Source organism: Carettochelys insculpta, chromosome 20 (assembly GCF_033958435.1).
Source record: "Carettochelys insculpta isolate YL-2023 chromosome 20, ASM3395843v1, whole genome shotgun sequence".
Classification (NCBI taxonomy): domain Eukaryota; kingdom Metazoa; phylum Chordata; order Testudines; family Carettochelyidae; genus Carettochelys; species Carettochelys insculpta.
In genome coordinates this window covers 23,556,303-23,575,193 of record NC_134156.1, presented here as the reverse complement: position 1 = coordinate 23,575,193, position 18,891 = coordinate 23,556,303, and the positions used below count along the sequence as shown (strand labels likewise).

The window sequence follows — 18,891 nt, the reverse complement described above, 5'->3', positions numbered from 1 at the left end:
AATGCACGTGAATAAATTATTAAATGGCTTATTGTTCTAGCCGGACCAATTGAGCCGGCGATTTACAAGGCCGCCGGAGTTACTGGAATTCCCCTGACCGCAGCAAAATGCCTCTTTGGCAGGCACGGCGAAGGAGGGCTCTGGCTGCGTCGGTCGCAATGCAGTCTTCTCCAGTCGGGGGCGAACGGAGAATCAATAATGCCCTTAACGTGAACTGATGAAGTACCGGGGGGCGGGGGGGGGCCGGCATATTGAGGGAGGCCCCTCTGCCGCTGCTGGCCGCTGCGCTTGGCAGCCCTGGTGCTACAGCACGTGGGGAGCTGGTAAATCTCGCTAAGCGTGTTTTAATGCTCCCTTGCCGTTTCATTATCGCGCAATAACGATTCAAGTCCATGTCCCCCTGTAGAATTAATTAGTTGTTATACAGAATGTTAATCAAAGGGGCTGCGCCAAGGAGCCGAGATCCCCAGGCGACCCAGGGCTTGCGTGGAAAGCGTCACCCGGACCTTGCAGCCTGCCGGTTTTCCCTTTGCCAGATCAGCTGCTTCAGCCGTGGCATCTCCCTCCAGCTGCATCAGTCTGAACGTCCCAAACCAGCCTGCACAATCCTGGGCAACCCTACAATAACAAATGAGTCTCGTAAGCAACCGTACCGTGACAACTGGCACATGTGGCCCAGCCAGCCGGCGGGGGGGTGCTCGGGGCAGGCGGCTGCACCCCAATAGAGCCCAGATGCCTTTGTCACCGAGGAGTGAGGGGGTCCCCGAGCCCTGCAACCCCAGTCAGAGGCAGACGTGACTCTCGCTCCACAGGGAGAACAGGAGGTGACGAGGTGACAGGGACACAGCATAGAACAGACTTGTCAGCACAGGGACCAGACGCCATCAGCACCATCCGTCTTGGGGAGAGGGGTCCCCGAGCCGGGCTCTGGCCCCCTTCCTCCCTCTGCAGCCAGTGGAGACAGACTCTGAAGTCTAGCTCCTGTGCTCAGACCCCTTGCTCTGCCCTTTGTTCTCCTTCCTGCGCAAAAGGTGTCACCTGGGCTCAGATTACGAAGGGCTTGGGCCAGAGCGTAAGGGTTGTGCTGAGGGCTGGCTCCCTTGGAAAGAGTCACACCTGAAACTCCCAGGTGTTGATGCAGTGGCCAGGGAAACTGAGGCACCCACCCGGGGTTACCATCGGACAGTAGGAAACGCTTGCAATACCCCCCCTTGCCCCAGGAGAAGGATTCCACGAGGGTCTCTCCCACTCGAACCAATGGAGCAAATGACTCTGGACATCCCCACGTGTTTCCTTCCTGGGGCAAAGGGTGGCTTTCCCAGCAGCTTCACTGGGAGTGACCCTACAGTAACAGACCAGCGCGTGTCCCAGCCCTCGGGAGTGACCCTACAATAACAGACCAGCGCGTGTCCCAGCCCTCGGGAGTGACCCTACAATAACAGACCAGCGCGTGTCCCAGCCCTCGGGAGTGACCCTGCAATAACAGACCAGCGCGTGTCCCAGCCCTCGGGAGTGACCCTGCAATAACAGACCAGCGCGTGTCCCAGCCCTCGGGAGTGACCCTACAATAACAGACCAGCGCGTGTCCCAGCCCTCGGGAGTGACCCTGCAACACCAAACCAGGGCATCCCCAGCCCATGTGAGCCAGCCCCTGTTGAGCCACCTTCCAATAATAACCCAGTCTGTTTACGCGGCCCTCGTGAGAGACCCTATAATAACAGATTGGCCTGCCCCAGCCCAGTGCCTGTGGGCGCTGGGCCCTACCAAACCCGGCTGTGACAGCAGACAGGCCGTGCTGCTGGGAGGCTGGTACCAGGGCAGTTCCTGAAGGCTTATTCCACAAACCAAACTTCATTCCTAATGGTTTCAAAGCTGCCCGTGCTCCCCTGGCACAGTGGTTCCCAATTAACTCCTGTCTCTGCGAAGGCAGCCCCCCTCCCTTTGTCAGCGGGGCTGGGGCAACCCTTTGAATGCCAGGCAAGAGCTGCAAAGACCTGAAATTAAAGCCAAGGTGGATCAAAGCCTTCCTGGAAGCCAGCAGCAGAGAACAAGGGCTCTCCTCTGGGGTGGCTCCAAACTGCTGGCCGGGCTGTGCTGAGTAATTGATTTCCTTTCTCTGGGCTATTTCCATCTGTTCAGGTGTGCCAAAGGGGCCAGCTCTGTCATGGCCCCTCTGCCGTGGGTGGCGAGGAGGGGCCCCATGGGGGTGTCTGGGGCCAAGCAGTGAATTCCCCCCGCGCAGCCCCAAGGCTCAGAGGTGCGTGCTGCTCTCTGCAGAGCCCGACAGCCCCGCACGCGGGCGCTGCTCGCTGGATGGAACCGGGGAGCTTGAATTCAAATCAGGCTCTAGCCCTGGCCTGAGAGGAGATTGAAATTTCCCAGCCAGAGCCTGCGCTGGGCAGCAGTAATCTAGGACGTGGCATGAATTGAACGAGGGAGCTGGCACGCAGCCCCAGCTCACAGTGCAAATTCAGGTGTGGGACAGTGTGAGAGTAAAGTCTGTGCATTTGCACGCCTGCCGTGCACTCAGGCAGCAGAATGCGTTTGTGCATAGACATGGGTGTGCGGGCAGGCTGCTTGTGCACCGTGCTTCGTGCAAGCTCAGATGTACGTGGCGGGTGCAGCTGCGGAGCAAACCAGTGAGCATTAGCCAAACGCCAAACTTGATCTGATCCACCGGGTGAGCCAGCAAATAGATAGAAGGCAACGCAGGAAGTAGGCAGTGTTCCCTGCAAGCTGAGCACTGGGGCAGGCACCCAGGAGCGAGGTAGGTACCACCCACCTGATTAGCAGAGCGCCCACGGCTGGCAGCTTGTGTTTCTATGGGTGGTGTACATCTCTTGGTGCACATAACAAAATTTATTCCACACAGGAATGGCCAAAAATTAGAGGGGACCTTGGAAGCAGGTGTGATAGCCCTGTCTCTGCACTTACATAGCATGTTCTGTGCTCTGTGCCACCTACAGAACCTGCAAGGGGACAGGGCAGTATTCCCATCCTCTTTTTACAGATGGGAAACCGAGTCACAGGGCGGGGACATGGCCTCAGGTAACACAGTGAGACAGTGTCAGAGCTGGAAAGGCAGCTGCTGCATTGCCCGAGCTTTCCTGCCCTGGGCTCTCTGCAAGTCGGCAAGCGAGTGCAGTACCGAGTCTCCGTGTCTGTGCCCGCAGCAGGGAGGAGCAGCAACCTTTGGGTGGAGCGTGCCCTCTGCCACCATGAGCATCACTCCCTCATTCGCCAGCTGGTCGATCCCAGACGGACACGCCAATGCCGGCCAAGCCTGGCACCGGGGGAAGCCCTGAGGAGTCGCCAGCCCCTCTGCGTCTCCGAGCAGGTGACTCGTCCCATAGGAACTGGCTGCGGTTCTGAGATGAGAGGGGTGCGCAGTAAAGGTGGCCGGGGACGACGGCTGACACCCTGGGGTTCTCTGCCTGCCCCTGGCCCTAGTGTATTGTTGCCCCTGTGTCGCCCCAGCCTGGCCAGCTCCCTCGGGACACGTGTGTGTGTGTTGGATGCGGGGAGATGGCGCAGAGCTGTCCTGCAGGGAGGGGTCCCACATGCCCCAACAGAACTGCCAGCCTGGCGGGATGTTTCCTGCCTGCCCCCTGCCCAGCCCAGCCGTGAGAGAGATGGGCCCAGGACTGCTGCGTTGTGAGCGCAGCAGGGCACGGGTGCGGTGGTTAGGTCAGGACGCCTGGGTCCTGTGCTGTGCTGGGGGGTGTTTGTGCACGTGTGTGTGTGAGCCTGTGTCTGCACAAGTGCTTGAGCACCTGCGCCTGCCATGGGCGCGTGCGTGAGATTGAGCGCCGGGGGCACTGCAAGGGGGCTCTGCCCGTCGCTCCTGGGGTCCCCATCGGCTCCTGACGGCTCGGCGGCATCGAGAGACCGTATTTAAAGCCAGGCAGGACCATTGTCCATACCGGGCATGACACTCAAGGACTCGCTCCCGCCCGGCCCGCCACCAGCTATGGGGCCCAGCCAGTCTTCTGCCTTCGGAGCCCTGCTACAGGCCCTGTGCCTGCTGCGGGGGGCTGCGCCAGACCCACGCCGAGCAGCTTCGTGGGGCTTGGATGTCGGGAGGGTTCAAGGACAGCAGGAGGCCCAGTTCTGGACTCCACAAGGCTGGCATCAGGCAGGAGAGGCCCTGCCCCCTGCACTGCAGCTGTCCCTGTCCTGCCTGGGCTGGGCGCTGAACACTTTGGGGCAGGGACGGCATGTGTGCTGTGGGGCTGGAGCCCCAGTACGCCCCATGCGATTCAATGCAGCCTGGGGCGGAGGGTTAAATACAGGGGGGACTGGAGCCCTGTTCTGAGTGGGGCCTGGCTGGACCGGAAGGGTGAAGAGCTCATGCCGGAAGGCGCCAGGATCAGCCACTGTGCGTTTATTTCCTGTATCTCCAAGTAGTCGGCGGCGGCTGGCGAGGGAGTGATAAGCGCGGCAGTCGGGGTGCTGGGGATGATAAGAGATTTGGTGAGCAGCACGAGCCAGATTTATCAGAGCCGCGCAGGGCTGGGTGACGTGCTGGGTGACGTGCTGGGTGGGCGGGCCCTGCTGCTGTTTGCACCTTCTCTCTGCAGCACCAGGCCAGAGGGACAGGGGCCCTGCGGCTGCCACAGTCTGGGAGGGCTGCAGGGGACAGCGGGTTCCCTCTAATTTTTTCCGTCCTGGACGGAACAAATTTTATGTGCACTGAGGCAGGCGCGGACGTGCACTGCCTGTAGGAATGCACACTGCCGGCTGGGGGCGCTCTGCTAATCAGCCAGGTGGCACCCGACTCTCTCCAGGGCGGGTGCCCCAGTGCTCAGGGCACAGGGACCACTGGTGAGCAGTGAGGGGTCTGGGGGGGAGCACAGCGACTCAGCCAAGGAGGGGGCAAAGGGCAGAGGTTTCTGTAGCATGCTGGGGAGAGGCAGGGCTGTTCCTGGGACGGGAGCTGGTTTGTCTGAGTGATGCCTGTTGGCGTTGTTGTGTGTGCTGGAGAAACTGGCGTTTGCTTTGGGCTCCTCTCTGGTCCAGAGCTCGGACTCCAGCCTGCTCCACGTTCCCATCCCTGGGGAAAGGCGCTTGCTGGCCAGAGCAGGCGTGGTTTCTTTTGGTAGCATGCCGGGGAGCTGCAAGGGGTGCCAGGAACGGCCACGCCAAGGGAGCCGGCTTCTCTGCGAGCTGCAAAGGGATCGTGTTGCTCTGCTTTAGCAATGCTGACTACAGAGCCGGGCGCATGTAACCTCTGCCTGGCCCCAGACAACAGCAGGAAAGGCCGAACTCTGCTGGCCAAGCAGAACTTGGCTCTGCTATGTTTGGCCTGAGCCTTTGGCCACTGGGGGGCTGTTTCTCCTGCCTGCCTCAGCAGAGGGGCCAGAGCCACGTCTGTGCAGGAATCCTTGGCTGCAGACAGCAGGCTCAGACGCAGCATGCGCGAAAGCTGGAGTCGAAACACTCAGACGGGCGAACCAGAGTGCCTGGCACGAAGCTAAGCTATTGGTACAATAAGCCTTGTAGGAACTCGGTGAAATGAGGATAATCCAGACGACAGTGTAGAACCGGAGTACACGTCGTGAGACTGGCGGGGTGGGGGGGTCGCATCGCCAGAGGCGGGGCACTGGGTCAACTGAAGTCTAAAGTCTGCAAGGCGTCAGACTGTCCCCCAGCAGCTCAATGGCTGGAAATTCCACACGTGACCAGCTGTCCCGACTGGCGAGGGTGACTACAAGATGCTCAGGGAGAACAGAAGGGCTGCAAAGACTCTTTTGACTCTGCCCCTGGGAACCAGCCGTCTCTCTCCCCAGGGCGGGGGACAGAGCTAAACGGTGGTTCCCAACCTGGGGTCTGTGGGCCCCTGGGGGTCCACGAGGGTGTTGCAGGGGGTCCATGAAAAAGATAAATAAAAATGATCCTAGAAAATAAGTTTTAAATAAGGTGCAACATTACAATCAATTCTTATTTTGAAATTAAATCTCTTCCAATAATGTTATTCATCGCTGTCGGAAAATTCATGTTGTGGTTTCCTGTTTCATTCAATGAAGTGTATGTAGCCGCTAGAATTGGCTTTGGTGGGGGTCCCCAACTGGTTTTTTGGGAGTAATTTCACAAGGGGCCCACCGCGCACACAAGGAGGCTCGTTAGAGGGCCATCGAAAGGAGCGGTCGTGAGAGGGAAATGCCTGCACACTGCACGGAGACTGTTACAAAACTCCTTAATAGCAGCTCAGACGAAGCGTGGCCCCCAAATCAAAAAGAAACAGGAAAGGGGCCCAGAAATGCCGCCAGGGCTCCACTGCGGAGTAAAAGAGGCAGCGCAAAGCAGAAGAGCCTCCTTTGGAAGTCAAAGCCCAGTGAGGAAAGAGGAAGGAGCAGCAAATAGGCCCAGACAGACTCCGAGGGGGACCTAGACCTAGGATCTGCAACCTGCAGTTCCAGAGCCACATGCGGCCCTGTAGGGACTTCTTTGTGGCTCCTGATGCTGTCATTAAAAGCGAAAAAAGAAAAAACCCTCCTGATTATTTTCGATAGATGGTGAATGTCTAAAAGCCCAGCAATGCACCCACCTGGTATGTAAATAGCCAACACTACGTGATCCAGAAACGTCGGATAACTCCCGCAGCGTCTTCCTGAGAGAGGGAGGGCTGGGGAGCAAACGTCAGGCAGACAGTGGGACAAACCCATCTTCGATTGCCTCGCACTTCCCGTGTAAGAGGTTTGTGAACGTCCTGCAGTAAACACGTATCGCATCACAAACCATTGTGTGTGCGCTGCTCTTAAAACGAGGGTTACGGGAAGCCCGGGTTGAGGTCATTTCTTCAGGACTGTCTCGTGTTCACGTGCACTGTGGCTCTTGGATTATTGAGTTTTTTACCAAAATGGAAAAAATGTCTCTTCTCGAAGACCCCGGCCAAGATCCAGTCACAGCTCAGCCCGGTACCTTTTCACAGCGAGGTAATTTCCTTAGCGAGGGCCCCTCGGAAATGGGGCGGAACTGGGTAGTTTTCAGAGGCAGCCCCCGGGACTTCAAGCAGATGCCTGGAGATCACGTGTGATGCATTGGCCCGGGGCAGAAGCTCCAGCGTTGGCCCCAGATCTGGGGGGGGGGTCCCCAGGTGAAGGCTACACACACGCCCCCAATGTGCCCATGGCGCTGAGTGGAGAGGGAGGGGCCATTAGCATCATAGCAGCAAAGGGGAGAGGCCTGGGTGTCAAATGCTGCCATCCAGAAGGGCCGGGGAAGGAGTCCTGAGCCCACAGGGTCAAGGAGTCTCACCCAGCCAAGGCTGAAAGGACCCTGCACCCTCCCTCCGGGTCGGCGCTGGGCAGCCGGTGCTCGGGACTCAGCCAGGAACTCGTCTGGCCTCTGTGAAGCTCAGTGGCTGCCCGTAATGGTCAGGAGTTCAGGGCCAGCCCCTCCGGCGGCCTCTGCCTTTCACCGCCTGCTTCTCCCGGCCCTGCGGGTCACTGCCTGTCCCCCACCAAAGACACGCTGCTCGTCCTTCCCGGCTGAAGGGCATCCTCACCCTCGTCCACGTTGTGTCCGGCACGGCGAGGGGGCGCCAGATCCTGCACCAGGGTAGCGATTTCGCTGCAGGGGGAGAGCGCTCTCCTCCCCCTCCTCCCTCTCCCACCATCCCCTAGCCAATCAGCTGCTCAGCAGCATGTGACAGGCAGCAGGGGGGAGGGAGGAGCAAGGGTGGGGTGTGATTGCGAGAGGGGCGGGTCTGGGTCAGACCAGTGGTCCGTCTCCCCGTGTTCTGTCCTCTGAGAGCGACCGGAGCCAGATGCATCCGAAGGGATGAACAGGGCCGTTTATCGACTGATCTCTCCCCTTGTGCCCACTCCCAGCATTCAGCCGTCAGAGATGTAACGACAACTCCATGGCGTGGGCGTGCGTCCCTGCCCACCTTGGCTAGTCACCACCGACGGCACTATAGGCCGTAAAGCATCATGGGTAAAAAATGCAAATTCACCCTGTGTTCTTGTAATACCATTTGCTGCCAGCAGGGGTCTTTTTCGGTCTCCTTCCTCCGCCCCAGCCCTCCCGCTGCGTGGCGGGCTGGAGTTCTGGACTAGCAGCTTGGGAGAAGTTAACAAAGGTACCGGGCGAGGTGGCTGCAGCACAGCGCACCGATAAACAAGCCCTTTGGTCACTGTGGAAGGCAGTGGTGCTGCTCCGCAGGGGGCCGGAAGGACCCGGGGACTTCTGGGTCTCTCAGCTGATGGGACAGATCGGCTGTTCTCTCCCAGCGTAGCAGCTCAGTTGGATGTTTGTCTCTGTTGCAACAAGAAGTCCTGTGGCATCTGACAGACTAACAGATATTTTGGAACGTCAGCTTTTCGTGGGCCGAGACCCGCTTCGTCAGATGCACGAGACTGATGAAGTGGGTCTTTACCCACGCAAGCTCGTGCTCCAAAATATCTGTTAGTCTCTAAGGTACCCCAGGAGTTCTTGTTGGTCTCGAAGATACAGACGAACACAGCTCCCTCTCTGATACTCATCTCCGTTTCGGGACCTTTCTCTCTTCTCCCCCAGGTACATGATCACATCCCTGGACCGCACCCACGCCGGCATCTACCGCTGTATCGTCCGCAACCGGATGGGGGCCCTCTTGCAAAGGCAGACGGAAGTCCAAGTGGCATGTAAGTGGGACCAGCTCACGGCTCTGCCGGTGGGTGAGATTTTGTCCCAGCAGTTGAAGTGCCGTGACGAGCCCACCGTGGCCCAAGCGACCTTCACAATGGGCAGAGGTCATTGTTCTTAATTAGGGTAATGAAGGTTGCGCCTGACTCAGGGTGGGGCAGCTCTGTGTTGGGTGCTGTGGGAACACAGAACAGTGCATAGTCCCTGCCCCAAGGCGCTTCCAGTCGGTGGCTGGTGGTGCTCCCTTTGCCTGGGCATCTATAATCCGTGGTGCACAGCGGCGGGCTGGACTTGCCATTCCGGGGTCACCCCACCATGTTGTTTCTGCTCTTGACATTCAGCGACGCTCAGGGCAGTCAACACGGCTGGCTCAGACGCTGGCTGCAAGACCAGCTGCAACCGGGGAGGACCTGGTACTCCGGTTTCAACACAATAGAGGCTCGTGGGGCGGAGTGGGGAGAAGAAAGGGGCCCCAGGACCTGTCTGGGAAAGGGGGGGCAGCAAGGTGATGAAATGAGCCCCATTTGCTGGGTTGGTCAGGACTGACTCAGGAGGGGGCAGAAGGAAATTCAGAGGAGCCTAATGAAGTGAGAAGAGGAGGGTGGATGGGATTCCCAGCAAGACGCCACTCGAACACACTGCTAGGCTTGTGTCACCAGAGTGGGGGGGTCCCCAGGCCCTGCCCCACCCGCAGGCAGACGGGACTCTCATTCCGCAGGGAGAACAGGAGGTGACAGGGCGACAGGGACACAGGGTAGAACAGACTTGTCAGCACAGGGACCAGACACCGTCAGCACCATCCATCTTGGGGAGAGGGGCCCAGAGGGGTCCCTGAGCCGGGTCCTGGCCCCCTTCCTCCCTCTCCAGCCAGCCCAGACTGCCCCACTCCACTGCCCAGCTCCAGTTCACACCAGCCAGGCCCCCTCCTCCGCCTTCATCCTGTTTCCCAAGGAAGAAAGGGGTCACCTGGTTGCCTGGGTTACAAAGAGCCAGGCAGGGCCGTTGCTTAGAAATCATCACACTGAAATTCCCCTCACCACTATGCACTGAGGCTGTGCCTAGGGAAACTGAGGCACCGGCCTGGAGTTGCTACAGGACACCAGGACACACCTGCAACCAGGGCACGAAAACCCTCCCACGCCCCAGTGCGTCACAGCTTGGCACTCTCTGCGGCCGGGCCATCATTCGGGGGCATTGGCAGAGCTTGGGGGGCAGGTGAAGACTGGAACAGCAGGGGGCTGTGGGTCAGGACTGGCTCCACCCCATCTCAAGCCGGCATCGTCCTGGCTTTGCACAGGAGTGAAATTCACCCGGGAGCAGGAGAAATCCGTTCCCCTGGGAAGCCGCCTGCTGGCACCTAAAGCAAACAGCGTTTGTAATCATTATGGAAAGCGAATGCAAACTCCGGTGCGGGGAGCGGCGCCTGTATAAATCGTCGGCGAGGCAGCGGCAGACGCCCTCCGAGCGGGAAAGGCTGGCGGGGAGATGATGGATGCCAGGCTGGCATGAGGCGCCGAATTGCTGGCTGGATCCCGCTGAGCTGTGTGGAGCCAGCATCTGTCAGGGAGCTGGGGGAGAACGGGGCTGAGAGGTAATGGACCCACAGCCAGGCCCTGGCTCTGACTGACACCGCACAGGCCTCTCCTGAGAGACATGCCTACACTGACTGCCGCAGACCGGCACGGCCTGACCCTGAGAGCAAAGCTCTGCCAGAAAGGAAGGGCAGCCTCTGAGCTATGACTCCAGAGGGTCAGGGCCGAGCCCTGCCACAGCCTCCCTCTGAGGCCTTGGGTGAGTCACTTCACCTCTCTGGGCCTCCTTCCCCTCATTAGCCCTCATTCGCTGGGGAGGTAACAATCCTCTGTCATCAGCTTACATTTCGAGGGACAGTGGCCGAATACAGCACCTAGCGCAATGGGATCCAGCTTTCAGCTGGGCTCTACGTGCGGCAAATAACAGACAACCAGCTGCACGCGCCGGATTGTCAGGGCAGTGCTGGCCAGGCTGAGGCACCACCGGCCTCTTGCAAACAGCTTCCAAGGCTAATTGTTAAAATGCCTGACAGGCTCCCTCAGTCATGGTCTGCGGCCCATCCAGGTGGGCCGGGGCCATCTCCCAGCCTGAGCTGCCTCCCTCGAGGGAGCGTTCCTTTGAAAGGACGCCCAGTGGGAGTCGCAGCGCAAATGCTCGGCTGCCCTTTCCGTGGGGAACGGAGCCGCTCGTTGGTGCCTGAAAAACGAGGAGAAAAGCCGCCGTGACAGGCCCGTGGGGCGAGGGCTGGGAGCTGGCGCTGGAGCAGTTCGGGTTGGAAATCAGGCGCGTGCTGTTTGCAAGAAGAGCACGAGACTGTTGTGACAGTGTCGCCAGGGACACGGAGGCTTCTCCGTCCCTCCGGGCTTTTCTCAGAGGCCTGCTCCCGCTCAGCCAGGAGGCACAGGCTGCGTGCCGGGCTCACCGGGGGATCTGTGCCCTCGGGGCTGCTTGAGAGCAGCCGGTCTCCAGCTGTGGGCCTGTCCCTGTTTTCCTGGAGTCACCAGGTCTGCTTTACCCAAAACCTGGATTAAAGGGTCCTTCAGCCCTGGGCCTGAGGACTCCGGCTACAGGCCTCCTGCTCTTGGTCTTCTGCTTGGGTCCCTCCTGCCTGCGCACTGGGGCTCAGGCTTCGTCCCCCCACCCAGAATGATGGGACTCGGTCAAGTTCAGGATTCAGTTCCCCCTCCTGGGGCCATGCCAGACGTTTGCTGTCAGAAGAGGGTCGTGATGCAATGAAGTCTGAGACCCCCTGCCTCAGAGAGACACCCCATGTGTTACCCTGAAAACTTATGAATCAGAAAGCACCAGCACAGCCAGGGGGAGCTCTCCTGGGTCCCTGGGAAACTCGGCCCATCCTCCACAAGGGTGCCTAGGTCTGATGCAGCCCAGCTGTGATTTCACCCGCCAGTGAAGAGGGACCGGCGCTCTCCTCTGTCGTTTGGAGGGGAGCCCCACCCCACGGCACTGTCACTCCCAGCCTCATCCCTGCAAGCACCGTTCCCAAAGAGTGATGACAAATCAAGAAGCTAATGAGAAATTAATAAGGCAGCTGTGCTAACAACTAATGATAATGGCAAAGTCGTTAAAAAAAGATTCCTTACATGTTTTTAATTACAGCAATTAAGACGAGTCAATAAAATATCTCCCCTTCCCTCCCCTTTCTTTGCACACCCAAGTTTACTCCTATTTTTTTTAAGCAGTGATAGATTTCCAGTATGCAAATGGCTGCACAAGGAGGCAGAGGGAGACGCTGACTTTGCCCACAAAGCCAAGGTCAAGAGTTGTCCCGAACCATGCACACTGCCGGCCTTTCTCTGCGGCCCTCAGCCCTGCCGGCCCCCCGGGTGTTGGAGGGGTCGAGGGTATCCGCACAGAGGTTGGCAGAGCCGGCCAGGCTGTAGGACAGTTCAGGGTGGCCTCCCCAGGCCTGGCACTTGGGGGACCCCACGGCAGCTGCCTCGGGCGGGTCCCAGGGCAGCCTGGGAGATTAGGATCAGGCCTCCCATTGGCTGCAGCAGCGACCCGGCAGCCTGCTCCTCTCCAACCCGCTGCACTCGACATCTTCACGGCAGCATTCCCGCCAGTGGGGAGAAGCAGGGTGCAGCGGCTGGGAGAGGGCGGCACGGCACGGCTGGTACAGTGCCACAGGCTGCTGGGCTCTGTCTCCCACCGCTGCGGTGAGCGATGGGGGAGGGTCTGGCATCCACTGCCGCCCAATCCCCAGTACCCCCCTGGCTTGGGCCGTGCGGGGCAGGAGCAAGGAGGCGGAGCAGGGTGGCAGGGGCGGGGCTTGGGGAAGGGATGGAACGGGGTGTGGCTGGAGCAGGGCAGAGGCGGTGCCTGTTGGGGGGCTGCCCTGGGACCCTCGCCTGGGGCACAGGAGGTGGGGTTTGCCCCTGGCCCCACATCCCCGTAGGCACAGCCCTGGGGGTTGGAGCCTCCATTTCCTCAGCTCTCCCTAGTGGCTGCTCCCCAAGATGCCCCAGTGGGCAGGCTAGGTGGGGCTGTCCTCAGGGGCCAAACCCCTGGGCTGCTCGGGTCGAAACCCCAGGTCTGTTTGTGTGCAGGCAGGAGGGGCTCCCCCCACGAGGCTGTTTCTTTGTGGGGCTCCAGGCCTGGACCAGGCCCCAGGGTGCTGGGCGCTGTGCAAACCGGAGCGAAGGCCTCGGCCCCAAGGCTTGCCGATAGAAGTGAAGGACACGAGTCCGGGGATGGCCAGGGGGCCAGGGAGGAGGTGGGACAGCACCAGCCGGGTTTGCGGCAGAGGAGAATCCACCCCGCCACGCCGAGGAGACACGGAGCCGCCCGTGTGCCCCAGAGCCAGCGGAGCAGCCGGGCCGTCGCGGTCCCTGCTGGGGAGGAGGGCACGCAGGCAGGCACGGTTTGCTCCGGCGCTGGGTCTGTGAGCACCCCAGCCCTGATGCCGCCCTCTCCCTTTGCCTTCCAGACATGGGCAGCTTCGAGGAGAGCGAGCGGCAGCGCAGCGTTTCGCACGGCGAGGCGGCCGTCATCCACGCCCCCCGCATCGCCAGCTTCCCCCAGCCCCAGGTCACCTGGTTCCGGGACGGCCGGAAAATCCCCCCCAGCAGCCGCATGTGAGTTGGGGGAAGGGGTGGAGCGGGGGTGTTGCCCCCGGGGCACCTGTGGCTGGGGAGGAGCTGCTGACTCGGGAAGCCAAAGGCCGTTGTCACGGTGCTCCGTTGGCACCAGCTGGCACGGGACGGGGTGAAGCACCTCTGGGGGGGCTCATTGTGCTCCAGGCAGGCAGGGGCTGCCCTAAAGAAATAACCCACTACAGAGCAAGGCAACCACCCTGGCTGCCCAGGGGACCCCCCCCACAGGCCGCTCACACACGGGTCCTGAGCGCGGTCCCCAGGGCGCCACCCCAGGCGGGCCTGGGCACAGCTTCTGCCCCCGGGCACGTGGTGGGTAGCGGCAGAGCAGCATGCACCCTGGGACAACAGTCCATGTGCCAGCGTCTGTCTCCTCCGCCCCGTCCCCCCTCTAGCAACACCCCCTCTGCCTGCTGCAGGTCAGGAGACAGAGAATCCCCCAGCGCCTCCGGGGAGCCCGTACTACGTGCTCCCGTGGGAGAGTTCACGCTCCAGCTCGGCCTCCCCTTGCGCAGCCCTCTGGGCAGCCGCCCACAAAACCGCGCTCCCAGCCCCCTGCCTCCTCCACGCAGCTCCCATTCAGCACCTGCTCTGGCACCCTGCTCCTGGCAATTACAGCCCATTAATATTCACGGCGGAGTTCAGAGGGGTCCCTGGGAGCGCGGCGGCTGGCGTCTGCGTGGCGGAGATATGCATCTGGTGAAAGCTATCGCCCTGGCAGAGGCAAGCCAGGGTGGCATGGAGCCACCGGCCCCGGGAGCCACCAGCCTGATTGGGAAATTTAGCTTCCTGCCCCGTGGCTGGGGATTAGCAGCCGCTTATCAACCTGTCAGTCGTGTCCTGCCCACGCTGTGACAGCAGCCGGGGGGGTGGATATGTTGATTCGTTTATTTGGGATTGATTCGCTTTTGTCCCCTAATTAAATTATCAGGCGGCTGCAGGAGCTCAACTAACTAACGAATGAACTAAGTCCAGAGCCCGGCTCGGAAAGCAAGGAGAGGGGGGAAATGTACCCATAGCAACAATGCCTAACGAAGAGACGCAGCTCTTGGTTTATTTAGCGCAGGCTGGCAGCGAGGTAGCAGCTTCTGGAGATGGCTCCCATGCCAAGTGCCGAGGCTTCTTTCCACTCACCGCCCCCTCAGCTCACCCCCCCCAACTGGCCTTGGGTGTCCTGGGCATCCTCGGGCCTGGGTCCCCAGTTGCTCCCCTGGCACCTCCTGCTGCTCCTTCTCCGCTTCCAAAGAGCACCCGCACTCTGCCACTCTCTGCAGCGTGGTCCGTCTTGTCGTTCCAACTCCAGTCCTGATACACGAGCGCAGGGGGGAGCAAACTTCTTACGTGGGGCCCAGTTTTCATCCCTGCCATTATCAGGGCTCCCAGGCCGGGCTCGTGTCTTCCACACTGGCAGAAGTTTTGCTTCTGGGTAGGTTAAGGGCAGTCTGTAGAATATAAGAGCCTTTTTAATGGCCAGAGAACTGTGAACACACAGATGCAAAACCAGGAACGTTTCGATATTTGAATGGGAGGGGTGAGCCTGAGCCCCAGCAGCCGACTGCTTAAGAAAGTCCATGCCCTCCGGGGGGGCCCGCCCCACACTTTGGACATCACTGCATTAGTCTGTAGAATCCTGGAACTGGAAGGGCCCTTCAGAGGCCAGCCCCCTGCCCCCCCAGCAGGACCGTACACCCTCTAGGTCATCCCTGGTAGATATTTATCCAGCCAATTCTTAAACCTCTCCAACGATGGAGGTCGTACAACCTCCCTCGGCAATTAACTCCGGTGCTTAACCGCCCTGGGTCACACCAGAGAGACCCTCCACCACCCAGGAGCCCCATTGGAGCAGCACTGGGTCCAAGAGGATACCAGTGCCCAGCCTTGCAGCTGCCCCGCTGCAGCTCAGGCACGTCTGACGTTGCCAGGAAATGCGTTTCCGCCAGCGTGGGTGACCCGGTGCTCCAAGCGGCAGCAGCTCTGGAGATGGAAGAATTCCACCGACCTGGCTCGGCCTGCCTGTGTCGCGCAGGGCGTGAGATGCTGCACAGCCGGGAGAGCTGCAGCCGGCAGCGTGGAGAGCAGCTGGCACTGTCTCTTGCGTTGTTTGCACGCAGGGCGTGGACTGAGTCTGCTGCAGCACACGAAGGGTTAATGTCCTTTAACTGGAGCGACCGAGTTGAACTAGAGTCTGCAGCCCCAGCACCAGGCCGGTCCATAGAGTCTCTGCCCGGGCTGTTTCAGCCCCCAGGCTTTATGCTCTGATCTCAGAGCCATCGGGGTCCCCCATGGGGCGGCTCGCGGCCCTGCAGCAGCACGCCAGCAGGAGCCAGGGAACAGAGCGCAGGTCCCGGCTCTCCAGGGGAAGCCCAGAGCCAGGAGGTGCAGAGCCCGACTGCGCCCCCGGCAGCACAGCACGTCCTCCTGGCTCCGGAGAGCTGCTCAGGAAGTATTTCGGGGCACAGCGCACTGCCTGCTGCTGGACCCGTGTAGCGCTGGTCTTCTCCGGGTGCCAAGGGAGAGCTTAGCCGAGGGACGGGGTTAGTCGTGGGGGAGGGAGCCGCATCCCTTTTGATCTCAGCAGCAGTTGGGTTCCCAGCGCTGTGTAAATCCCAAGTCGCAGCCGCGGTTCCCTGGGTCGCCGGTGCCTTTGGACTAGCCCGGCTCAGCGTGCGCCAGGACTCGCTAGGCTCCTGCAGTGGGGTGGGATTCCCAGCTCTCGTGGCTCCATAGCGCTGCCCTCCCTCCTGCCCCTGGGTGCCAAGGGCCAGGCTGGCCTCATGCACAGCGTCTCCCTCCAGCGGCCCCGAGGAGGAAGATCTGGCTCAAGCTGTCGCTGGCAAGCCAGCTGGTCAGTCTAGGGTTGCCGCCTCTCCCGGGCTTTAGCGGGGTCCTGCTTCTCGCCAGCTCAGCTCGCCCAGCAGTCAACACAACGCCCAGGGCTTTATCCAGGGCTGCCACCCCACTGTCACACCTGCCTTGAGACATGCAGCTGCCGCCAAGCCTGGACGTGAGGCTGCCTCCCGGCACGTGACGCCGGCGTCACCATGGGGCAGCTAGCTTGCCATGCGCAGCCGGGCTGCTTGGGCCAAGGGGTGCTTTAAAGGATGGGCCTGGGAGACAGCTCTCGGAGACACACAAGGAGCTCACACCGCAGCTTTCCCTGAAGAACGTCTGTCATAATTCTGGCTCTCGCGGGGGCGGAGAAAAGCTCGGAAGTGTGAACTGAGCGTCACGGTTGGTGGCCCGTGTCTGCAGAGAGCCGGAGACCAGAGTTCCCAGAGGCCTCGTTCAGCTTAATTCTGAGCCCAGCAGCCACCTCGAGAAGCGGTGGGGCCCCAGGCATGGGGCAGAGCCCTGGAGAGGCAGGCTTACCTGCATCCCTGGATCCTGGGTCAGGCTACTTAGTTTCCTGGACCATGAATATTTTAAGCTGTGGTACGGCACCTTGGCCTTCTCTCCTGCCCTTTCTGACGTGTGGCAGAAATGTCCCGATCCCCCTCCCACCAGCCCCACTGCAGAGACATTAGCGGAGCTGTTGACGGGAGAGAATCCCTCCAAACTTTGCCACGCTCACCTAATGGCAGAAAGCGAAAGGAACTCGCCTGGATTTGTCCTTGTTAAACGAGCATTAAGGCTGCTTACCAGATGTCGCAGGCGCATCCCATTAGGATCCGGAGATAGACTTGACAAACTAATGGCTTTGTTTATCATGGAGAAAACGAATTTAAAAAAAGAGAGAGAGACAGGAAGCGCTGCCACTCCCCTGGCTGCAAAAAAGCGGCCCCGTCTCCCCACGCAGACCGATTCAGAGACGTGCATTTTCCCCTGGGTGAGTCCCTGGGAGGGATTGCTCTCTGCGTGCTTCCCTCTCTCACGCCCAGGCACAGAGGCAGCTCAGCGAGAGGGTGCTCAGCCCCAGATCGCACATGGACAAGCGCGTGTACCAGCAATGCAGGCTGCGGTCGTGCATGCGTGTGGTCGCTCTGGAGCACGTAGCCGATAAGAAACCCCCAGGGGCAGTTCACACCCAGACCTGGGCGCACGCCTGTAGGACTGGGTAACAGTCCCTCTGCTTTGGGCAGCCGTGGGGTTTGACCACTGACGCCCTGAAAGCCTGATCGTCTGCTGCTTTAGCCAAAGGAGTCGCTCCACTCGCTGGCAGCTGTAGTAGGCTTGTAACTTCTCGCGCAGAGCAGCTGCCAGAGTAGGCCCATGCTCCGTGTGCCTTTCACACTCCCTGGTGTGTAGATACACACACACACACACACACACACACACACACACACCGGTGCCCATGCCCCCAGGAGATGCACACCCACTACCCCGGGCCCAGGCAGACGCCCCAGTGCAGTGAACAGCAAACAGCAGTGACAGCTGCTCTGGGCTCCGGCAGCCACAGCCCCGGGGACTGAATTTGGAGCTCCCGTTCTGTGGGAATTGAACTGGTCGGTCTCTTTTCTGGCTGCAAAGCAGGACTGAGGCAGGCGTTCAGAACTCCTTTATCTCCTTTTTAATGTGACGTGTCTCCCTCCAACCCCGTCAGGCTCCCAGCCGATGAGATCACTGGGTAAAAAGCCCCTCTGAATCTTCAGCTGGCTCCCTCCCGCTGCACTGGGTCCCTGGGTGAGGCAAAGACGGGCGTGTCCCACTGTGTAAGTTTGCCTCCGTGCCCGAGATCAAGGGCTTGGCAGGCTCGTTAATTTGTGGCTGCCTGCACTGCTCTCGACGCCCGCTGCAGTGTGTTACCCCCTTCGCTCCCTTCCCCGCCTGGCGGCACAGCCCCTCGCTCCGGATCCGACTGCCGCAGGGCGCCCTGCCCGGAGAAGAACCTCGACGAGCCCTGGACCAAAGATCCCTGAACTTGAGGGATCCCCACCCTGCTCCCCTCAGGAGTTCGCTCCTTTCACGCTGTCTCTCTGCGCTGCCCCTGCCAGAGCCATCACGCTGGAGAACACCCTGGTTATCCTGTCGACGGTAGCGCCGGACGCAGGCCGGTACTACGTGCAGGCCGTGAACGACAAGAACGGGGATAACAAGACCAGCCAGCCCATCACGCTCACCGTGGAGAGTGAGTGCCGGGGGTGAGGGTGGAGGGGGGAAAGGAGCTGGTGGCTGTGGGAGCTTCGGGGGGCTGGCCCTGGGGCTTCTTCCTCGGTGTAGGAATCCTGGGGAGAGCATATGTGTCCGGCCGGCTTGGGGCTGCCCTGCGCTCGAGTCCAGGGGGTCGGGCTTGGCACCAATCTGGATCTGCAGTGGCCAGGCTCAGTGCAGCGTGCTGGGGGGTGAGCAGCCGGAGAGAGGAGAGGCCAGGGGTCGCTGTGGTGCCAGGCAGGTACCTATGTAGCTTTGTGCATCCAGGAGCACGTGTGTGCAGGGATGGGTGGGTATACACAGGCAGGTGGGTGTGCAAGGGTGAGGGTGTGTGCACAGGTGGGTGGATGTGCACAGGAAGGCCTGTGTGCATGGGTGTGTGCAAAGCTGAGGGTGTGTGGACATGGGCAGGGGGACGTGCACAGGTGAGGGTGTGTGCAAAAGAGGGCAAGTGTGCACAGGGGAGGGCGGGCCCAGGAGGGTGTGTGTGCGCATGGGAGGCCTGTGTGTACAAGAGCACATGTGCAAG

General features: G+C 60.6%; 1 protein-coding gene across 2 annotated transcripts in view; it reads left to right on the top strand.

Moving 5' to 3' along the window:
• The window catches only part of SDK2 (sidekick cell adhesion molecule 2), a 161,411-nt gene that overhangs the window by 86,278 nt on the left and 56,242 nt on the right, over positions 1-18,891 (top strand). For both annotated transcript variants that reach the window (XM_075014612.1, XM_075014611.1), the window contains exons 3-5: positions 8,521-8,627; positions 13,109-13,256; positions 18,206-18,339. In XM_075014612.1, coding sequence (XP_074870713.1) covers positions 8,521-8,627; positions 13,109-13,256; positions 18,206-18,339 — 389 coding nt within the window. The remainder of the gene's footprint in view (positions 1-8,520; positions 8,628-13,108; positions 13,257-18,205; positions 18,340-18,891) is intronic.